Source organism: Lepisma saccharinum, chromosome 12, assembly GCF_977018435.1.
Source record: "Lepisma saccharinum chromosome 12, izLepSacc3.1, whole genome shotgun sequence".
Taxonomy (NCBI): Eukaryota; Metazoa; Arthropoda; class Insecta; order Zygentoma; family Lepismatidae; genus Lepisma; species Lepisma saccharinum.
In genome coordinates, this window is record NC_139240.1 from 37,282,254 (window position 1) to 37,305,785 (window position 23,532).

Genomic DNA, 23,532 nt, shown 5'->3' on the forward strand with positions numbered 1-23,532 from the left:
TTGATTATGAAATTCCCTGACATTTCCAGGGTTTCCAGTCCAAAAATGAAATTTTTCCAGACATGTTTTTCATCATGATTTTTGCTTTGAACCTTCTGTTTTTCAATTAAATATATAATCTGTTAATTATTATGAATATTCACTTTAACAACTCTTTTTTTTAGCAAATTTAATTCTACACACACAAGAACACGTGAAAATTCAAAGAGTAAAATGTAAAATTACAATCGGCATCAAATGTATTTGGTGCTACAATCATGTGCATCTAGCCTTCAGGCTAAGGTAACAGAGGTACATTATTTCACCATAACAGATCTCCACAATATATTAATACAACAGAAATGGTTCATAAACAATACACAATTTTTCATTTTCTGGTAGATTTATAGTGTCGTATAAAATACTGCTTTTTTGCTTACATTTGTAAGTACATAGGATGTGGAGAAATTTTTGTTGCATATAGGAATTATACAGGAAATGCCAACAAGACTAAGATCTATAAAATAACAGATGATAACCTCATCTTCACCGACCTTTCCAATAATTATGATAATATTATCAATGTACTTTAGTTATCAATCAGATATCTGGACTGAAAGTTTTACTTTGATATTCTTTCTAATATCTAGTACAGTACGCTCTCTTTAATTCGAACTCGGATAATTCGAATTATTGGATAATTAGAACAAAAGCACATTCCCCTTGAAACCCCCATCTAAAACAATGTTAAAAATGACTACTTAATTCAAATTTCGAAGGTTAAATTTGGATAATTCGAAGTCAGGTTTCCAATAATTTAACATAAAGCTTTCCAAGAAAGACCAAATTGGTTGCTATATAAGAAATTCCAACAGATGACTCGTCCCCCTTTTCATCTTGAAAAGGTTGTTTTTAAGGTTAACAGATGTGTCAACAGCAGATAAGAGAGGGCAGCGGGAATCATCAGAGTTTTGTTTGTAGGAATGTGACCTTCATCCTCTCAGAAACAAGTTGCCAGGAGAGCGGACAGCCGGACAGAAGGGGTCATTTGTCTGTGTGTTTTACTGGAGCCACAATGTCAAAACGTGGTGCGTACAGTAGCTTAACATTAGATAAGAAAGTTGAAGTGCTTAGAGAAGTAGAAAGAGTAATGAAAAAGAATGAAAAACAATCACATGATGCGAATATTCCAATAAGTGTACTGTTCCTCGATGGAGATATGGATAAAACATGGCAGTTGTAAGGTAAGGTGTACTGTTTGCGTATTAATACAGTTTTATGTTTAATACAGTGTGTTATTTCATTGGTGTTTCTTTTATAATATTCTGGATAATTCAAATTTCTTCCATAGCCCCTTGGAGTTTGAATTAAAAAGAGTCCACTGTATTATAAAAGTGATTGAAGCCTCTGCATATAAATGAACACAAAAATCCACAAGAGGTATTTGAAATTTAGAGTGCCCAAGGTATACCTAAAAATTTTGAAAGGTGCTCTGAGTAGCGCTTGATTCACTAGTCCTCTTAATTCAAGCAAATCTGATAAGAACTGTATTTTAATATACAGTACATCATTTTCAAATCAGCAGCCAAACACTATTTTTCCTGGAGTTACTGGGGCTTACCTAGCTCCATTAAATGTTGATATACGCAATTCCTGGAGAAAAGTTGCTTGTGCAAAGTGTATTACTGTAGATATATTTACAGGGGTGTGTCTGCAAAAACCAGTGGGACCAGTGAAACAGCCAACACTGTTGCCAGAGTTTAATGAACCACCCCCAGACAAAGCTACTGAATGCTGCATGTGTGTAGCCATTCTCTAACCCAGCCACTTTAAAAAAAAACAGAATGCATAGAAGTTTGTGTGACATAGATGTGCTATTAAAAATGACATAAAACCACAACATGTACTTTCTTTTGCTTTCCGAAATTTTCAGACCAACCTTCAGTGATAAGATGGTAAAAACAAGTCATGGCGATGGTTACCTTAATACTTCCACAGCTCATTATTTTCCCCCATGCCTGAATGAGAACAGAGGTCGGTACCAAAAATTCAGATGACAAAACAAAGTGCATGTAGTGACATTATCTCTTTTTAAGTATGTCGAGCACATACGTGTAAAATATCAGCTTATTTTAGGGTGGTGCTACTTCTAGTATAGCTATTGTGAATACATACATTGGAACCCAGATTTTACATTTTCCTCTATTATACAGGGTGTCCAGAAACGATTGGACCTATTTCTTTCTTTCTAAGTAACAAGTGCATGGAGAGGCATGTAACAAGCATTGATTGCAACCACTGCAGAGGTTTCACTTGAAATACCCACCATGTGCATGCAAACTGTTTGTGCAAAATGGTGCTGACCAAACAGAAAGGGTTTCCTGTTGTAGAATATGCGAAAATGACATATGTGAAACACAGTTCAATGCAGTTTTCAGCATTGGTTTGAGTTTGATTCAATTGGTTAAGAAGGACTCCATTAAACATTGGTATACGCAATTCCTGCAGAAAAGTTGCCTGCGCAAAGCAAAAGCACTGGTCACTCATCATATTTCGTGTATGCGGTGGATAATGTTCGGAAAGCCTTCCAGTGCATTCCCAGGAAGTCAGTCAAAAAGCGAGCTGTGCATTGGAAATACCCCCACTCTAGGTATGGGATGTGGCTCATAAGGATCAACTGAACGTTTACAAGGTGCAGCTTGTGCAGGCACTCATTGAACCAAAGCTCGGTCTTCAATGTGAACATGCAGGAATAACCACTCAGCCACGCAGGTCATACGAAAGTAAACCTCTAAACTTGTTGCATATGTTAACAAAACTTGGAGAGATTATCTTCCATTTGTGGCAGAAAGCATGCTCATATCGTCTCATTGGGCTACGGATAATTGTTTTGAAAAGGGTACATTCTTTTTTGGACACCCTATATGTATGCATACATATACAAACCTAACTACACACAAGAATAAATATTACCTGTTTCACGTTTAATAATGCAGGCTTCTCATTACTTAAGTTGCGAAATTTCATTTTCGAACAAACCACTTGCGGCTCGTCCTCTGCCTTTTCCACCGACTTCTCAGACGATGTTCTTTCTTGCACCTTAGCACCTTTCACTTCACTCCTGGGAGGAACGGTTGTAGGTACGGCGACTACAGACTGCAGGGGAACAAGCACTTGGGTACCATCCGGACGCAGAGCAAGAACAAAGTCCCGGCTGAGAGTTTTCACGATTCCGCAGGTCATGGGTACGAAAGCAAAGTTTTGGTTTCCTGCTACACCAACAACGGGAGGATTTGCAGAGATGGTATTCTGGTTGACACCAGTTGGAACAACAGTCGCAATACTTTGATTGAGACCAGTGCTGAGTATAGTATTTTGGCCCAGCAGTAAGGGGTTGATTGGAACGATCTGGTTCAGTGTACTGCCAGGAGTAGCAAGCTGCATAAACTGTGGTGTTACGTTTTGAGCTTGCACGACGTTCACAATCCCTGATGCACTTTTCACTTTTTCACTACTATTTTGAACAGAGGTAACTTGGGAGATGACAGGAACATTTACGCTATTTGGATTCTTGTTTGACACTTCTGCGTTCTGAACATTTGTTGTATTTTGTACTTTGGTCTCTATTAGAACACCACTCGGCACCTTTTTACTGCTCTCCCTGTCAACAACCGGAGAAATTCTCGCACGTGTTGGTATTGTCTGTTCAATCTCGGAGCTTGTATTTTTAGTAACTCTTACTGATGCTGGTTTCACTTTATTTTGAGGAGTGGACATGTTAATATTTGTTGAACCTTGCATAGTAACAGGATTCACTACAATGTTCTGGTTAGATGTTCCTCCGGGGACGTTTAGTGGAGTGAATAAGGTGTTCACAGGCCCTGGTACACTTACAGGATTAACGGTCAAGTTCTGACTGGCAGGTTTAAGTATGCTTAAGGCACTCACTTTGATGTTCTTCCCAACACCAGGCTCACATTGAACACTTTCAGGCTTAGAGCTGGTAATTTGATTTACAGCACTGACGGATACTGGTTCATTTACGGGTTTGGGGAGAATGGATCTTCTTGTGGATGCAGTAGGCACATTCAGAGGAATGTTTGAGCTTAACGTTGAAACACCTGTGATAGGTGGGTTTGCAAAAGTGAACGTGCCACCTGACAGAGTGACACTTGTGTTAACAATTGGGTTGAAAGTCATAGGTATGTTGACAATGTTTGAGTTTACACCAACAGGGGAGACAGCTATATTCTGATTATTGGTTAATTTGCTTAGAGAACCTGGCAACACTGGGTGCAATACAGCTGGACTTTTAGTAGGGTTTGATGACTTTGTTACAGCTTGACTGGTACTCGAAGAAGTTGAGGTAACAGCCTGACTAGTATTTGGACCTGAAGTAGTCGATACATTTTGACTAGAGTTCATGATCTTCTTAAGAGTACGGCTAATATTGTCTGCTAAGTTTGAAGAATTATTGGTGTGGCTGGAATTAATGTCAACATTTACCTTTGATGTAGATACACCATTAGTGGTTGAAAAGTCAGTCACGGGTTTGGGAAGAATCTTTAACTGTTGGATTTTAATTTTCTTTTGCAAGTTCTCCGGAAGATTTGAAATGCGTTTCAGGGGTGGCGGTTTCGAAATTACGTGCGGCTTTTGCAAGTTCTCCGGGAGATTAGAAATATGTTTCAGGGGTGGCGGTTTCGAAATTACGTGTGGCTTGGGAATAATTTTCCGAAAACTTGGTTGTGAAACTACACGAGGGACGAAGACATTAGGGCTTTTCGCCATCTCTCGGAAGCATGCAGCCATGTCTCCTGATATTATGATAGACTTGTTATCCGATGCTAACTGAGAAGCAGCACAGAGATTTCCTTGCCTAGAATCATGACCCGGCTGACCTGAACTTTCACTTCTCATGCTTTTATCTTGCTTGTCAGCTTGCGAATCCATACTAGGTGTCCTTAAAGATGCATCATCAGGGATTTCTACCTTGCATTTTGTCAATTTGTCCTCCTTCACCAGAAGCGACAAGAGTTCTGAATGTTTATCGATTGTTTTTTCAATCTCCCGAAAGAACAATTCACTGTTTTTATTTTCAATGGAATTTAAAAGTTTATCACAGTTTTTCAAGGCTTGTTCAAAAAGTTCAGGTCTCAGTTCACCATCACTATCCATTCTACCACCAAGAATTTCAGATTCGTCATCATCCACCTGCAAATATAGTTGTAATGTACATTAACTCGAAGGTCAAGAAATATTACAAACAGGTCAAATTAGTTACTACAAATGAACCTGTTATGTACAGTGAAACCTCGATTTTGCGTTTTTCAGGGGAACAAATTGAAAACACTTAAAATGCGGAAAAATGTAAGATCGAGGAAAATTCTAGAACATTTTGCTATGATGAGAACATCACAATAGTGTAATGCAAGAAAACGTAAAACCCAGGAACATAAAATTGGGACTCCACTGTACACTGAAAATTACGGCAATGAGGATGAATGATGTGATGTTACAGATTAGAGAAGAATTACAAAGATATAGCCTAGTTACATCTGTTGTTAAGAACATGCACAAACACTCTAATACTGGTTGTCCAGTAAAAAAAGTAAAGTGTTCTGCTGTGCTTTGCACCATGCCATGAAGGCGTACAGGGGTGTGGAGTTCGGACCCCACACTTTCTTGATCACAGCCAAAGGTGGGGGTGATGCAATCAGCACCACGCCCCTGACTGTCTTTATCTCCAGTTTACTCCAGGTACCCACTTTATATGATGCTGGGTGAGTGCTGGAGATGCTTGAACAGGTGGGAAAATCACGGTTCTCCCCCACCGGGGATCAAACCCGGGTCTCTCGCATGGTAGTTAGATGCCCTAACAACTGAGCTACCGTGGCTAATCTTGTTTGTAGAGATTTCAAAAGGTGCAAGGGTATTTCCTAACACATTACATCATGAAATAATGTGATATCAAATGCTACATGCAAAATTAATACTTAAATCCCAACATGATCTGAAATCTGCAATATCCTGTGAAATAAGAATCTTATAAACCACACGTAAGTAAAAAAATGTATTTTACCTCTAATAAAAAAAATACATATTGCTTGTTTCACAATTGAATTATTATGTTCCAACAATGTAACATTATGACAAAATTCATTGTACAATTCCTGATTTTTGTTTTTTCTTAAAGTCACACCATTGTTATAACTGTAACACACAAACTGCAAATAAATGCCTGTGTTCTACTGAATCATTACATCAAAAAAATGTGTTTAAGTGCCAAAAAAACCTACATTTTCCAGTAGCGACTTGTTCAACAAATTCCGCACTTAAGGGGTTAAGTGCTTATTGATTAATTTTACTTTTCTGCCACTTTTGACTAACAGTGAATATTAGGATGAGTGATGATATGATGAAATTGATGAAGAGACATTCACAAACATTCAACATGTGCCAAGGCCACAAATCAAATCCAGAACCTCTGCCATCACAGCACATTATGTTAATCATTCTGTCACTTAGGTAAGAGTTTAAGTGCTTCTAGCAACTGTAAACCACAAGAGGAATATATATTTCTAATTAAAAACAATAAATTAAAAGATTGATTGATTGATTGATTTAGTTTATTTTACTTCGCGTTTTGTGCCTCTTGGATAATTTGCGAAGATGTGGATGAGTGATGAAATGATGAAATTGATGAATGGACATTCACAAACAACCAAGCCAGACCGGGATTCGAACCCGGGACCCTTGGCATCGCAGCGCGATGTGCTAACCACTCGGCCACAGGGTCGGGCAATAAATTAAAAGAAAAATGCAATAATGTTATTAATGTTATTACCTCTATAATCTCTGGATCCTCTTTGGGTACAATCCTCTGCTTACGGGACCTTTGGAACTTGAACTTCAAATTATTTGGTTCTCTAGTGTTACAATGTGAAGTGCTGGAATTCTTCTGCTTTTTTGTATCCATTTCAATGCACTTTTCCGCTAACACATCAGGCTTCATCTCTGCTTCATCCCAATTTCGTCCTAAATAAAGAAGAATTTTAGGATTGTGTTACGTCCTTGCACATTTTTTAAATTTGCATTATGATTGTGAATGTACATGTTAAAAGAAGAAAGATGCTTGATAATGTTTATAAAATTACATGTTGTATAACTCAGTTTGTGACGTAAATGTGAACGCACCAATCAGGGTGTTTATGATCTAATGAATTAACCTTTACGTAGTATACTAATGAAGTCAGTTCGTTTAACGCAGCATGCATAATGCTATGATGTAAATATAAACCTGCCAATCAAAGCTTACCAACGTTAAAGAACTAACCACATTGTGTTTAGATTATGGCAGAACGTTTAAATTTGTAATTTTTCCAAAAATGGTTTATCAACGTTAAAGAAATAATTGTTAATTCAAATGAATATGTAAACTTCCTTTGTAAATTACTCAAAGCAAAACTATGTATATTCTAAATATCTATCTGTTATAATTCAGAATATTTTATCAGAATATTACCTAAATGCCAGAGTTTGAGGCTGGAAACTTGAGTATAAATACGGCGCATTTTGGCTTGAAAGTGGGGTCAGTGCCAGTCTAGGAAGAAGTGTAATAGGTTTAAGCCGCTCTTCTGTAAAAGCTAGACTGGCCAAGTAGGAACGGTTCCAACCTAGGAAGAAGTGAAATAGGTTTAAGCTGCGCTTCTATAAACCCTAGGTTGGCCGAATGGGATGAAAGTTCCAGTTTAGGAAGAAGTAAAATAGGTTTTAGCTCCTCTTCTGTAAAACCTAGATATGAGGCTCCTTAGTGTTGATCTTCAAGTGAGTATAATTTTAAAGATACAATACTTCAAGTTCCGGCTTTCGAGTTACCTACCTAATCGTTGTAAGTGTCTCAGTGGAATAACAAACATTTATCTAAACTTTACAACCTTGGTTGGATTCTTAAAAAAAAAAAACTAACTTGAGATGGGTTTAATTGAAGACCATTAGTGTCTTGATGTTCTTGACTACTGGAGCAAAGGGTTAGAAGAGTTACCAGGAACGTAACAATTGATTGATTTGCTTTATTTTATTTCGCTTTTCTCGTTCTTCGGTTAATTTGGGAAGATGGGGTTGAGTGATGATATGATGAAATTGATGAATGGACATAACTAACATGCAGACAGATAAGAACAAGGGGAGAAACCCTGAAGATGCCCAACCTCAACCCGCATAGATTCAGGGGTAGGCACTAAATGCCCTGGTGCTTTTAAAATAAACCAGGGCATCAGATCCGCGGAATTTCGGTTCCCCCATTTATCTTTTCCTCCTCCTTTATTGATGCTTCCAATTATATATGTTTAAGGCAATAACCCACATCTGGTTAACGTCTCATAGATATTGTGGACCAAGATTGTTTCGGTGTACCAGAAACAAGCTTGGTTTACACCTAGAACTCTTTAACTTATTTAACATACCTCAAGAAATTACACTGGTTCTACTCCCCCTGTCATAACACATTACACCTTGTTCTATTACTAACACACTGATATATATAAATTTTATTTTATTGCACTACTAGCAAAAATAAAAAAATCTAACTGATGAATGGACACTTACAAACATCCATGCCCAGGCCAGGATTCGAGCCTGGGACCCTGGCATCATAGCATGATCTGCTTCCCACTCTGCCATAGGGGCCAGCAACAATTTTAGGAAAAATTATCAATGGTGCAAACGTGAATGACATATTTATATAAAAGCTATGAAAGGTCTTCTGCTAGAAAATTTCAATTTAAAGTTGCTGAGAACATGTATATGACTGTACATAAGTATTGCATTGCAACTACACCTTATAAATCTACCAGTGTATTGTTCTGAGTCCGTTTTGAAGTCCACTTTACAAACTGAAAAGTTAACTGGGACTGGACGTACAGTTTGAAGTGGGATCCAAACCAATATATGCCTCCACCGGGTATCAAAACTGGGACCCCTTGTTTGCAAGCAAAGACTTTACCACTATGCCACTGGAGAGACCAGCGTACAGTGGTGGAAAGAAATAATTCCTCCACAAAGAACTTAAAACCAGTAGACCCTCTCAGTGAAGTATTGTACCACCACTGAGCAGCTTACAAGTACTTGTAATTAGGGACCTGACCTTGTTGGTGTAATTTTATTAATTTATTAATTCTTTTTAGGTTATTCTTGCCTAAATTCTTATTTTAAAAAAGATACTCAGTATTGAAATGATTGGAATTTTCAACCCATACTTACACTTAAAACAAATTGGAAGAGGGGTACGACAAGGCTGCTGTTTTACCCCTACATTATTCAACATCTATTTGGAAGAACTAGTTAAAAAGTGTTTCCATAGCAAGGGAGGGGTAGCAGTAGGTGGCAGGAAAATATCTTGTATACAATTTGTAGATGACATGTCCCTGTTGACAGAAAATGAAAGGACCATAAACGTCATGCTACCAAAAATGAATACCCACTGTGAACAGTTCGGGATGAGAATAAATGTGAAGAAGATGAAAGCAATGGTGAAAGAAAGAAAACAAAAAAGGCAAAAGAGAGCGTCAGAGGTGAGAGAATCGAACAAGTAGATAGCTTTAAATATATTGGATGCGTCATGCAGTGATATGAAATGCAGTCGAGAGATAAAAGTATAAACAGCAATGGCGAAGGAAGCCTTCAATAGAAAGAAAAATATTTTCTGTGGGTCTATAAACAAAGAACTGAGGAAAAGACTAATGAAATGCTTTGTATGTGAGTGTAGTTCTATATGGTGTGGAAACATTGCCACTGAGAACAAGTGAGAAAAAGCAACTGGGAGCTCTGGAAATGTGGTTATGGAGATGAATGAACGGGTGAAATGAGAAATGAAACAGTGCTAGAAAGAGTTGGGGAAAAGAGATCAATGCTGGACATAATCATGAAGAGAAAAGGAAATTGGTTGGGTAACTGGATGAGAAGAAACTGTATCCTAAGGGATGGTCTATGGAAAGAAAATCCGTGAAACAAGAAGATACCAAATGATTGACGATGTCAAAATAAATGGGTCCTACAATGCTACAAAGCGAAATGCTCAAGAACAATATACTACCGTTTTTATTTACATCGTGTTTGTCACATAAAAATTGAAAAATTTGGAAAATAAAATTTGCTTTGTCTGAGAATCGCAGGAGAAATTAATATACAAATAGATGAAAACAATACAATACGTAAGATTATGTTTTACATAGGGCTGAGCCGATACCACTTTGAACTGATACCAATGCTGATACTCTTACCGGTTCCCACCGATACTTGAAAAACTGCAATAATTAAAATATGTTCAATATAGACCAATATTGGTGTGTAAATATTCCAATTATATGCATCAGTTTACAGGGTGGCTACAAACAAGAAGAAATGAAATTCCATGACTTTTCCAGGTTTTCCAGGACAAAATTTACATTTTTCCCTGACAATTACAAACTAAAATAAATCGATGTTTTTGCAAATGGAAATAATAAACTCATACGGATCCACGTATGGTTTTGCTAAGTACCAAATATTATCTTCTATGAAATTGACTTAATTTCTCTACTCTATATGATTTGAATTCAAACTGCAAAATAGTGAATTTGGAAAATTATTACAATTCACAAGCTAAGGAAGGATTATGGAATTTTGTCATACGCAGTAAGTTCAAAATAAAATAATTGATTATTTTTAAAGTTACGACTAAATGAGATAAGAGTGAAGAGTGATTGATTAAGAAATACCATATGTAATTTATCAGTCTCCTTATACATTCTCGGTATTATATGTTGATATTTCCACTGAGGCTTGGAACCCTCTGCTTGCAAAAACTATGAGTGCGGACTCATTTTTCAATGCATAAAGCTACTTCTCTCTTCTCTGTAAAGCAAACAACTTAACTCTTGCATATAAGTGAAACAACTGAATCGAACAAAAGAAAGTGTCACATTTCCTTACATTATCGATGGAATATCTGCTTCAGTACAGTATATACAAGTGAAGTGCTGTGAAACTGACAACATGCAGTTATACCACTAATGCTGACGAAAGGATATGCGAGTATTAGAAATTTAACGCAAGGAATTTATAGAATTGCATTGTATAGGTACCTGATTTAGCTAACCAACACATTAAAACAGGAACACTCTAATAATAAAAGCTTCTGAAAGTTCATATACGAGGGGCATCCTGAAAAAAGCTCCAATGGTGCCTATACGCAGCACTAGTGGTCGAAGAGCGACACACACACATGCAGGCAGGAAGAAGTGGCATGTAGCTGTAATCTGGTACAGTTGCAATGCAGCCGGTTTAGGACAGTTCTAGGTTAAAGATTGCAGCTCTCATACAGTCTCCCACAGACTGTGATGTAGCCTACATTGCACGCTCAGAATTTGGCACAGAGCCACCAGCAATCGTGTGAGTTGTGCAGACCGGACGTCGTGAGTGATAGTATGGTCAGACGATGGTGCAGACAATTCACGGAAGGCCAATCGAATGTGCACAACCCCATACAGCTGAGTACACACGGGCCATTTGCATCACTTCAGGTGAGAGATCTTGGACCACTCCCTGTACAGCCCTGGCCTTGAATGTACAGTCTTTAATCTCTTTGTTTAACTGAAGAGGATTCTGGCAAGGCAAGGATTTGACAGCTATATTGCGGTAGAGATAGTTTCAGTCTTTGCCGTCAGACACATATACCATGGGCATACAAAATTTAGTTCCATGCTACGACACATGCCAGAACAACGGTGGTGATTATGCTGAAAATTAGGTTAGGACTCACTGTTACTAATGGAATAAATTAAAACTGATATTCTTGTTATATTTATGCCTAATCAGTAGGGACCTTGATTTTTTTTTTCAAATTGGTGTATTTTCTTATTTTTTATTTTTTACTATTCGGTGTTATTTTTCCCAAAATTCACATTTTCATTTTAGCGCATTTTCTGGCAAATATCTGAAATTATACCTTCATGGTGTTTTTAAACTACTGTTTCAAATTGTAAGTCACATGGCTTACGCCTCTTCGCGAGAGTTTGATATCTTGAAAGTTATTTCGGGAAAGTTATTTTCCATACCCTTTATGAATTTTAAGGTAAGGATTTTAGATAATGGAATTTTGGTGTGGAGTTAGGGCCCCACACTTTCTTGATCACGGCTGAAGGTGGGGGTGATGTGATCAGCACCACACTCCTGGCTACCTTTATCCCTCAAAGTTTCCTCAAGGTACCAGCTTCATATGATGCTGGGCGGGTGCCGGAGCAGTTTGAATAGGTGGAAAACATCCCGGTTCTCCCCCGCAGGGGATCGACCCCGGGTCTCTCGCATAGTAGTCAATGCCCTAACGACTGAGCTCCATTATTACTCGCTCGACAAATGCCGATGGTGCGCACTTAGCTTGGTAATTCAAAACATATCTCGTGCGACAAATACGAAGATGTGGCTCCCGTGTGACGGTAGATACGCACTCGATCTCCTGTTAGAACCCTGCCACTTTGCTCTGTGATACAAATGGTTTTGATAGAAGTTGAAAAAATCATGGGAAATAAATGATTTGATGTGGCTGTCGGAATTATTCCACTTACGTATAACTCCATAGTTTATTCTTGAGTAAAATGTTGGAAAACTTACATGTTCTATGTACACAAACATGGCCTAGAAAAGACAATGATGTTGGATTTCATGGAATTTTTCGTTGTTTTAGGACATTTCTTTAAAAAAATCGCTAAAAACGCCAACAATTCGCATTTTTTGCAAAATTCCCCTTATTTCGATATTTCGAATGGGCGAGAAATGTGTCCAGACATCACTGCACATTCCTAAACATAATTTCGCAGCAATTACAATTTTTCACGGTTTTGGCGTTTGCGAAAAATCAATGTACCTACTAATCGGAAATTATTTTCTGGCCACCCCTCGTATAAATCAGTAGATGGAAAGTGAAAATTTAGCAGGGCTGGCAGAAAAAAGTCAATTCTTGAAGGAAGTGATTTGCTGTTATGATTGAATGATTCGAGTATATATGATATTAAAACATTTACGTATTTATTATTAGTATTTTATTTCATAATATTGGACATTAACTTCACTCAGTGAGAGATTTAAGACCATCTCTCACAAGATTAAACAGACAGGACACAGAGTGGCGTTAATTTCATTGCAACACTAGTGTTGCAGTAAATTTGAGGTTGTGAGCAAGCACTTGCCAATTTTTATAACATTCACCAATGCAGATTTATGTTTCACTTTTTTGTGATAGTATTCAATATACCGCGTGAGGCACCTAAAAGTACCACCTGAAATAGCGAAGAAACCAGAAACAGTAGCGATGTGAGGTTTGCGGGAAACAATAATATCAAATGGGGCTCGTAAATCGGAGGTATGGGGTGGGTCGAAAAATATCGACAAATGGGGCATCTGGAGCAAAGTCATATTTTTTTAAATGGAACGATAGACAATAACATGCATAATATAAAAGAGCACAAGCAGAGAAACACAACGCCGTTGGTCTCATGCATCTACTGCACATAGGAACGAAGATATGGCCATGTGAAAATATGTAAACAAACTAACAAGTGGCCCACTTGACCGTCAGTACCACGGCATGTAAGACTTCTCAGGTGCCTGACAGAACTGCCTTTACACAGAGCAAGTTTTGATAGCAGGTCCACGAGATCGTGTTAGTCCATAGCAAGCAGTCGTAGTGGTAAGAGCGAAAATTATGGTGTTCACAAACACAGAAAAAGTGGACATGATCCTGATTTATGGGGAATGCCGAAAGAATGCCTCAGAAGCCTACCGTGTGTACGCAGAGAGATATCCGCACAGACGACAGCCATCTCGACGTCTGTTTGGTAAGTTATTTATTAAATTAAGAGACACCGGAAGTGTAACACCACGAGCACGTGTGCGGAACAAGCCAACTACAGGTGAGGCAGGTGCAACAAATGTTCTCGCCGCTGTTGCTGTGAATCCGCACGTTAGCTCCCGTGAAATTGCCAGGGATGCTGGGATGAGTCAGCGAAGTGTATTGCGCATTCTGCACACACACAAGTTTCACCCATATCATATCTCCCTCCATCAGGAACTTCACGGGAATGATTTTGTGGACCGTGTTCGGTTTTGCACATGGATGTTACGACACGACACACCCGATTTGTCACGTATCCTCTTCACTGACGAGGCAACTTTTACCAACCATGGAAATGTCAACCTAAAGAACATGCACTATTGGTCGGTGACAAATCCACATTGGGTTCACCAAGTGGAACGCCAGCGCCCATGGAGTGTGAACGTGTGGTGTGGTATAGTGGGTGAACATCTCATTGGCCCCTTTTTTTATACAAGGGACACTGAATGCTGACCGATACATACAGTTTTTACAACATGAACTGCCTGTACTATTGGAGGACTTACCACTTCAGACAAGGAGGGAAATGTGGTACCAACATGACGGGTGCCCAGCTCACAGTGCAAGACACGCTACAGCATGTGTGGAAAATACATTTCCAAATCGTTGGATTGGACGTGGAGGGCCTGTCAAATGGCCGGCTCGTTCCCCAGATTTGACACCGTTAGACTTTTTCCTGTGGGGAAAGCTGAAGGACATTGTCTACCGGGATGTGCCAACAACTCCAGAGGATATGCAACACCGCATTACTGCAGCCTGTAGGGACATTCCCTACGAGATGCTACATTCTGTGCAACATATTGTCAATGAACTTTGCAGACATATAGAAAAACTCAAAAAGTTTTTTTGTGTTGCAGGTTCGCTTCTGATTTCTGCCACGAGAGTGCAGCAGTGAGAATTTATTCAATATGGCGACAGGCAGAGAGAAAGCTTGTGTTGTGCTAGAGTTCATAGCATATGACTTTTTCATCAGGCGTCAGGGCTTGTAGCAATTGCAAGCGGTAAGGCTTCTTCTTCAATCGCTTCCGTAAGATCTTCCAAACGGTAGGCTATGGAATGTTAAGCTCTCTGGTTGCTTTGTTTGTCGACTTCTGTGGGCTTCGTGCAAAACTCGCTCGCACGCACTCAACCGTTTCTTCAGTCACTGCAGGCTGACCAGTTGATTTCCCCTTACAGAGGCATCCTGAAGCTGTAAATTGTGCATACCATCGCCGAATGGACTTCGTTCGGAAGTGTCGTTGCATTGTTACGACAGACTGATGTGAATGAAACTCTAGCACAACATAAGCTTTCTCTCTGCCTGTCGCCATATTGAATAAATGCTCACTGCTGCGCTCCCATGGCAGAAATCAGAAGCGAACCTGCAACACAAGAAAACTTTTTGAGTTTTTCTATACGTCTGCAAAGTTTCTTGACAATATGACAAATAATAAAGCTACAGTGAATTTATGAAATCGGGTCAATCATTTATAATAACCCTGTATATATATATGTAAAATCAAGTGTCGCAATGATAATAATTAGGATAATTATATTTAATTAAATTAATATATTAATTAAATATGTACATTAATTAATATTGTATTGTTATTATTACATGCATAGGTAAAAGATAGTAAAAGAATAGAAATATAACAGCAAGTATTCATTATCTAGCGTACGTGTAGGTAAGATCGCCAAGATTTGCATAAAAACAACTGCCGTGGCAAGGAATTTAATGTCAGATAGAAAAAGAATTGAATATTTATTGAATAACACAAAAAGGAGTTAGATCCAATGAACGAAAAGTAACTGATTAATATTTTATGGATATTATCATTAGTAGTGTGCATAAATCTTTGGAATCCTTCAAAGCCGTATGAGCCAAATTCCTTGCCTTCCAATAAGTTCAGTGGAGAAAACTATAGAGTATACAGGGTGCAGCAGAAATAACTCCCGGATTTCATTTGTGAATAACAAAGCAACGATAGATGTTATGCAAAATTTTATTTCACAGTTGGAAAGAACAAGGATTACCATTTTGTTTCCCATATGTACAGAGACAACTCCATGAACGACTACTTTTTTGAGGAAGACTGCACGCAGTTAATGTAACGTCTGACGCAAACCAAATCAATCAATCAAATATTCCCATCTTACTCCCAGAGACCTTGTAAATCCAATCCAAAATCTACCAATAGAACCTGCAGTGAGTCTCATTTATCTCGTGCATTCATCTGACTAATGTAATTTTCTTACAATTTGACTTTAGAGTTTAACATAAAATGGCGTTGTGTTTGTGTTGCATTCGATATCACAATTAGATTTTAAGCAATTAATGTCCAATTATAAGTATACCTAATACATAGGTGAAAAATAGTCCCCCCTCTGATAAAATTGCAAATTGCACCCTGTTTAAATGTCTAGGAAAGATTTATTTTCACCTAGGAATGATATCGCGATGCGATGAGTCGAGAATTGTCACAGCCTCATCTCGTCTCCTGTGTGGTGAGGTCCTTCTCATTCTTGTTTGTGCTTATTTTTCTTTCGGTTTCCACTCCAACTTACTCCAAATTCACCTCATTCTCAGATAGGCTAATCAGCACTCTATTTTTTAAAAAATATATATCTTAATATATAGGTTTATGTATAGTTCCCAACACCCTCTTACAAATTTATGAAAAATATGGGTGAGGTACAGGAGTGCATTGTACCCCCCTTCAAGTTGGTCTGTCATGTCTCGTCTCGTTCGTGTAAGTGTTCCGTTTCGGAAAATTCCATTATAAATATTCAAAGGAAAATGGGGTCAGTCATATACTCTTCTGATGAAGATTTGTATCTTATCTTCGAATCGAGGCGACCACTGCTTTAGAAATGTGTACCCACACCCCTTACGCAAAGCAGCAATCGTCTGCAGCGTAATTGTCTGAGAGTCAATCTGATTCCATCGTTCCACACACATTTTAAACAATTTTCATCTCGTTAAAGAGGTTTCCAAGAACTTAGGTCAATGAACTAACTAGTAGCAAGCACAATGTAGTATAATAAGTTTACAATTAAATGTTTTGAATTTCTGTGGTAAGGACTATAATGCTTAAAATTTATAAACAATAATACATTTTTTTATTGGGCAAATTGATAATAGGTAATTTTAACAGTAGCACCTTCCGTCTGCTGTCAAATTACCAAAGGGGGTACAGGGGGTACAACTGGATTTACAGATTTACGGGGTACAGTACCCCCTTCAAAAATTTGCGGGGGTACAATGTACCCCTGTACCCCCCCCCCCGTTCCTGCGCCACTGGTCAAGTGGGCCACTTGTTAGTTTGTTTACATATTTTTATATGGTCATATCTTCGTTCCTATGTGCAGTAGATGCATGAGACCAACGGCGTTGTGTTTCTCTGCGTGTGCTCTTTTATATTATGCATGTTATTGTATATCGTTCCATTTTAAAAAATATGACTTTGCTCCAGATGCCCCATTTGTCGATATTTTTCAACCCACCCCATACCTCCGATTTACGAGCCCCATTTGATATTATTGTTTCCCGCAAACCTCACATCGCTACTGTTTCTGGTTTCTTCGCTATTTCAGGTGGTACTTTTAGGTGGCTCACGCGGTATATCCCGTTTGGTTGGATTCTTCTTGATATCTAAGAATATTGCAATGTCATTGTAAACGTATGTTAACTTGTGCGAAACCAGTGATACATCAGGATGATGAAAGAAAACCTTCGTAAGCACTGCTATATTCAATAAGGTGAAGTGAGCCAGAAGAGTAATAAAATTCCAGCAGCATATTTGCAGTCTAAAGCTCTTCTTGTTTATGCATGCGATTTTTGTTCGATGTTGCAGTCCATGCAATTTCTGTCTCATGTTGTAGTGAGATACTTTGTCAGGTGGCGATATTCGACAAAAATCGTATGTATCAATGGAACCTATTTGTTTCCATGTTCCTTCAGTTTGCCCAACAAAATGCCTTACTATGATGTCCGACAACTTTCGGACGGCGCCACCCGCTCTTATCCCCTCCATCTGTTGACAAGTCCCCTTACTACTCCCATACGGACAAGAAAAAAAATGATAATTCAATGCATTTTCCATGTAATATTTGGAGGCTTAACCTTCACTCCTCCGATGATACCAACCATATGGTATCATCAAAGTAAGGTCGTACTGGCCCGATGATACCATAATGGAATCATGGTGCTGATTAAGAAATGAATGTGCTTTTTGGACCTTCATACTCTTATGTTTGGGTGGAAACTCTGACACAGGTCTGGAGCAAGCCTGGGAAATTCATATTGATGACCAACCTCCCCCTTCTCCGCAACATATCCATGCCACATTTCCGAAAATAGTTTCACATTTTGGCCCATTATTCAACTTGTATTGCACCCAGGAACATGAAACATGTCTCAATCTCTTTGGAAACGTCCATTCTTTGAAGAGAATACTAAGGTTCGCACCTTCTCCTCAAAATAGCGGGAGAAGAGGAGGTATTTTACACGGTTGCATGCTCTGATGTTCTAGCTGCAAAACAAAACTTATCTGAAGTAGATTGCTCCCATAGTACCTGAGTTATAACAATTTCCCTCCAAACATGCAAATTACCTATTTTTCGTAAAAAGAAATCACATTTTGGCATATTATTCAACTTGTATGGCACCCAAGAACATGAAATATGTTTCATTCTCTTGAGAAATGTCCATTCTTTGAAAAGAATACTAAAGTTCGCGCCTTCTCCCCAAAATAGCGGGAGAAGAGGGGGCAAACTCCAGATTTCTTTTCATTGAAATTCGGGGGACGTGCCCCCCAAAGCCCCCTTCCGCGGTCCGATGTTCTAAATTGTACACCGTTGCATACGCTGATGTTTTAGCTGCAAAACAAAACTTATCCGAAGTAGATTGCTCCCATAGTGCCTGAGTTATAACAATTTTCCTCCAAAAATGCAAATTAACTATTTTTCGTAAAAAACAGTTTCACATTTTGGCTTATTATTCAACTTGTATGGCACCCAAGAACATGAAACATGTTTCATTCTCTTGAGAAATGTCCATTCTTTGAAAAGAATGTAGCAAACTCCAGATTTTTGTTTTTTCCATTGAAATTCGGGGGTCGCACCCCCCCCCCCCCAACCCTCCTTCCTCGGTTCGGCGATCTGAATTGTACATGGTTGCATGCTATGATGTTTTATCTGCAAAACAAAACATATCCGAAGTAGATTGTTCCCTAAGTGCACGAGTTATAACAATTTTCCTCCACAAATGCAAATTACCTATATTCGTACAAAAAAATCACATTTTAGCTTATTATTCAACTTGTATGGGACCCAAGAACATGAAATATGTTTCATTCTCTTGAGAAATGTCCATTCTTTGAAAAGAATACTAAAGTTCGTGGCTTCTCCCCAAAATAGCGGGAGAAGAGGGGGCAAACTCCAGATTATTTTTCATTGAAATTCGGGGGACATGCCCCCCAAAACCCCCTTCCACGGTCCGATGTTCTAAATTGTACACCGTTGCATGCGCTGATGTTTTAGCTGCAAAACAAAACTTATCCGAACTAGATTGCTCCCATAGTGCCAGAGTTATAACAATTTTCGTCAAAAGAGTGTTCGAAGTCAATGAAGACGAAATTCCCTGACATTTCCCTGACTTTTTTTGACACCTCAAATTCCCTGACTTTTCCCGGTTTTCCAGGTTTTCCAGGTCTGTCGCCACCCTGGTTTAGCAAGAAATTTGCTTTAGAATATTCAAAAATTACATTACATGAGAATATTAAAATAGATATTATGTAATCACAAAATACAGTTCATCGTGCAAAATTGGTGTAAAATCAAATGAAAGTTTGTATTTTGCATAATTTCTACGATAATTAGACTTTGCAAAAGTGTTGCGCTGGATTTTTGCGGACCCAGTGTATGGGAGAAAAGTATCGGCTGGTATCAGTAGATGAATTCCACGATACCAATACATCGGTTTAAGATGTTATACAAATTGATTGTGCCTTCGCTAAATCTTATGTGAAAGTGGATTTTGTTCTTTTGGTGTTTTTTACTCCAACTTGCTATAATAAACAACAGTGATTATGCAAACTTTTTAAGCAATACGTCAAACTGTGCACTTTAGGACTTTCATATAATACACAAAATTAAACAAACCTTTTTTTCTGCTACTGGGCACTAATTGGAAACTTTCGCACATCTGCATTTTCTCCTTTGTGGATGCTGGGTCTTCCTCATCATCGTCTATCTCTATCACTTCAACATCAGATGATGTTTCTGAAATGAGGAAGTATCTAATTTCATAAATCGAATAGATATTCCACACATACAAGATTATACTTAATTTAGCACACAATATGAAACAACATAAAACAAATTTATTATAATAATTCAACAAAATGTCATCATAATTGGGAAAAGACACGCGCGGTAAATACGGAGAAACTAGCACTCACTTTTATCTGCAACCAGTACATACATGCTCTCTCTAGCAATCCCCCCAAGCAAAAAGCCAATGTGTGGCTGAACTTTTATCGAAGAGCCTTCTCCTACTGTTGCAGAGAAGAGGATCTACGAGAGGAGATAGCCACCATCACTGAAATAGCCCTGAAACATGGCTACACATGCCCTTCTCCCATATGGCATCAAAGTAGTGCACAAACCCAATGCCAAAATAGCTGATAAACTAAACAAACACAAACTGTACTTCCTCTCCCCCTTGATAACCCAGGTGTATACAGAGTGTGAATGCAAGGCACATTACATCGGCAGGTCCATCAGATATGTCAATGAAAGAATCAAACAGCACCTAGCAGATGCGAAAAAAGCCCAACCCACTACTGGTCTTGCTAAACATATCAAATACAATAGCCATAAAATTCAAAAGGTTCAAGTCAAACACACTGCACACATGCTCGTAGACACCAGAATCAAGGAAACACATGCCATAATGCACTTCCCGCACAAGCTAAACATCAATAGCGGGCAAGCGCACCACACTTGGATTCCCCTACTACAACAGTTATCGCCCGGAAATAGCAGACGACACAGACCCAGGTGCACAGTCAACAACAGCGCACCTAGCGGCAGGCAGAGAACTACAAACAAAAGATGCACGCCAATCAACAGTACAGCAAGTTCCGAGGATGGTGGCAGTGGCCACCGAAATTAATCAAAAAAGAAAAAAACAGCTTTGCGGATAAAAGTGAGTACTAGTTTCTTCGTATTTAAAATGTCATCAATCTGAATTCTCCTTATTTTCTGCCACTACAATGATAATGTGCAATGATTAGATTAAACTGACACGGAAAATTCACACAGAAACACATGAGGAATTCGAACTGGAGTCTTCAGTGGCGAGATCATAAACTGAGCACTCTGGGGGTTCGTGGTGCTGACCACACGTCACTCCATAACTGGTTGGATGAGCTCCCACCAGTCGGCAGTCGGTATGTAGGCACTGGCACTCACGGGGTGCTACGCTACATGGGGAATCCCATACTCCATAAATAGAACAGCAGAGAAAACAGAGGAAGCAAATATGATGTGAGCAAGGAAATAAAAGGAGAACGATGAATTTTCAAATGGAAAAAAGGGGGGTGGGAGTACCCTGCAGGCAGTAAAGTGGATTTCCAAGATTTCTATTTTATTTTACCAAAGTTTCAGATACAATACTGAATGACCATTTTATACTGAAACAGTAACAGCAGGAAAACAACAATAATAATAACAATAAAACAATAGCATATAAGATGGCACGGAAAAAAATAAAATTATACAATACATTGTTAACAATTTTCTGAAACTGTGCTCTGGTAAGAATATGTCAACACTTGGAGGCAGGTTATTATATGAGCGAGAAAGCCTGCTGTAGAAGGAAGAGTCTTGCAGTGGGATTGTGAAAGAGCTTTAAGTTACAGCTTGGCCATGTGCGGACTCGTGGATGAAATTTGTTGAGCAGAAATTCAGATTTAATTTTGCCATTTTATGTAAGAATGTCTTGTCTGCTTATTTGCGATGTGTGTGTGTGGTGGTCGGATATTCAAGTTTTTTTTTACATTGTTGTTTTAAGCCCACTTTATGCACAGGAAGGCTAATCGGGACTGGACCTACAGTTTAAAGTCAGATCTGAACCACTGTGCCATGTGGTTGGATATTCAAGACAGATGTAATATCTGTTTTATGAAGGTGTTCTATGGCGACGAAAAAGTTGGGAACAGAATCAATCCGAAAGAGATCAAGAATAGGGGAGATAAGGGATTTGAAAAATATGCTGATGATTGATTGGTGTTGGGTTTCAGTGAATCTGTACAGAAGACTGAGAAGACGCATTTGCTCTTTCAGCAATGTTAGCAATGTGCTCATTAAAGTTTAGTATTTCATTGATGATAACTCCAAGATCTTTTTGAGAGGAAACGTTTTTGATGGAATTGTTTTCAAGAGAATAAAATGAATTCAGTTCCTTTTTAGGGAAATGGTGAGGCAGGAGTATTTCTGGGGATTCAATTCAAGTTTCCAATGGCGACACAGTACAAGTAGTTCTGTAAGAGCTAACAGTAAGATTAAAGAATCATGTTCTGATGAGATTTCTTTGAAGAGTGTGCAGTCATTGGCAAACAGAAGTACATTTATAAGGAGAGAAGGCAGTCTCTCAGGAGAAATCATTCATGTAAAGAAGGAAGAAAAGTGGACCTAAGATGCTCCCTTGGGGGACTCCAGACAAAGCAGGAAGAGGTGCCAGGAAGACAACACAATTCATTTTTCTAAAGTTACATACCATGGTTCACTTGTTCTATTATCATTGAGTCCTTAGTGCTTGTACAATCAGCATTCTGCCTTGGATCAGCTGGTGCATCAGCCATAGGCTGGTCGTTGATCAGATCTTCTAGTTCAACTACACTGGTCCACGTTTTATCTTCTATTTTTGGCACAAGCGATTCAACTTTCAAACTATAATAAAGAAAAACATGATTTCATTGTTTTAATGTTGCAAGTACAGTGTTAATTAAGTAACGTTCACTGTCCAGTGTAAACTTAGAAATATGAATATTAATGCAGAATGTGCATGGAACTAAACAAATAGGGATGGAGTAACATGAAATTTTTACCAGTACTGATAAAAAGTATCAATGCCAATGACCATACTATACTACCTCAATGCAAAATGGCAAATACTTCCGTACTGATTGATTCACCCTGTGTATTCACTAAACAAATAAGCCTCACAAATTAATTTTACGAGGGTCATCCCAAAAGTAAGGTCTCCTATTTTTTTTAAATACAAAGAAACTTTTGATTTGGCAGTTGGCAACACTGTTGTGTTGGTTGCTTCCCCCACTCCCAAACAAGCCTGCACGTACCTCACTGAGACGCCCAGTCTTGGCTTGGAAGCCATTCATAATGGAGCTCCCGCTCGGTGCTACTGCCAAGTGCGAAGTTCATGCAGTTTTTCGATTTTTGGACGCAAAAGGCGTTAAACCAATTGAAATTCATGGTCAAGTGATAGAAGTGTATGGTGAGTCGTGCATGGATGTCAAAAATGTTCGCAAGTGGTGTAGGGAGTCTGCAGCTGGTCGTACTGAAATTCATGACAAAGAAAGAAGAGGGAGAACGTCAATTTCCGACGAGACAGTCACGAA

At 38.6% G+C, this 23,532-nt stretch overlaps 1 protein-coding gene across 1 annotated transcript in view; it reads right to left on the reverse strand.

The window, feature by feature from the left end:
* LOC145995983 (uncharacterized) overlaps positions 1–23,532 on the reverse strand; it is a 72,709-nt gene that overhangs the window by 38,674 nt on the left and 10,503 nt on the right. Inside the window, exons 4-7 of the mRNA XM_083132097.1 lie at positions 22,671–22,843; positions 20,051–20,170; positions 6,827–7,017; positions 2,953–5,193 (exon numbers count right to left, since the gene is read on the reverse strand). Coding sequence (XP_082988223.1) covers positions 2,953–5,193; positions 6,827–7,017; positions 20,051–20,170; positions 22,671–22,843 — 2,725 coding nt within the window. The remainder of the gene's footprint in view (positions 1–2,952; positions 5,194–6,826; positions 7,018–20,050; positions 20,171–22,670; positions 22,844–23,532) is intronic.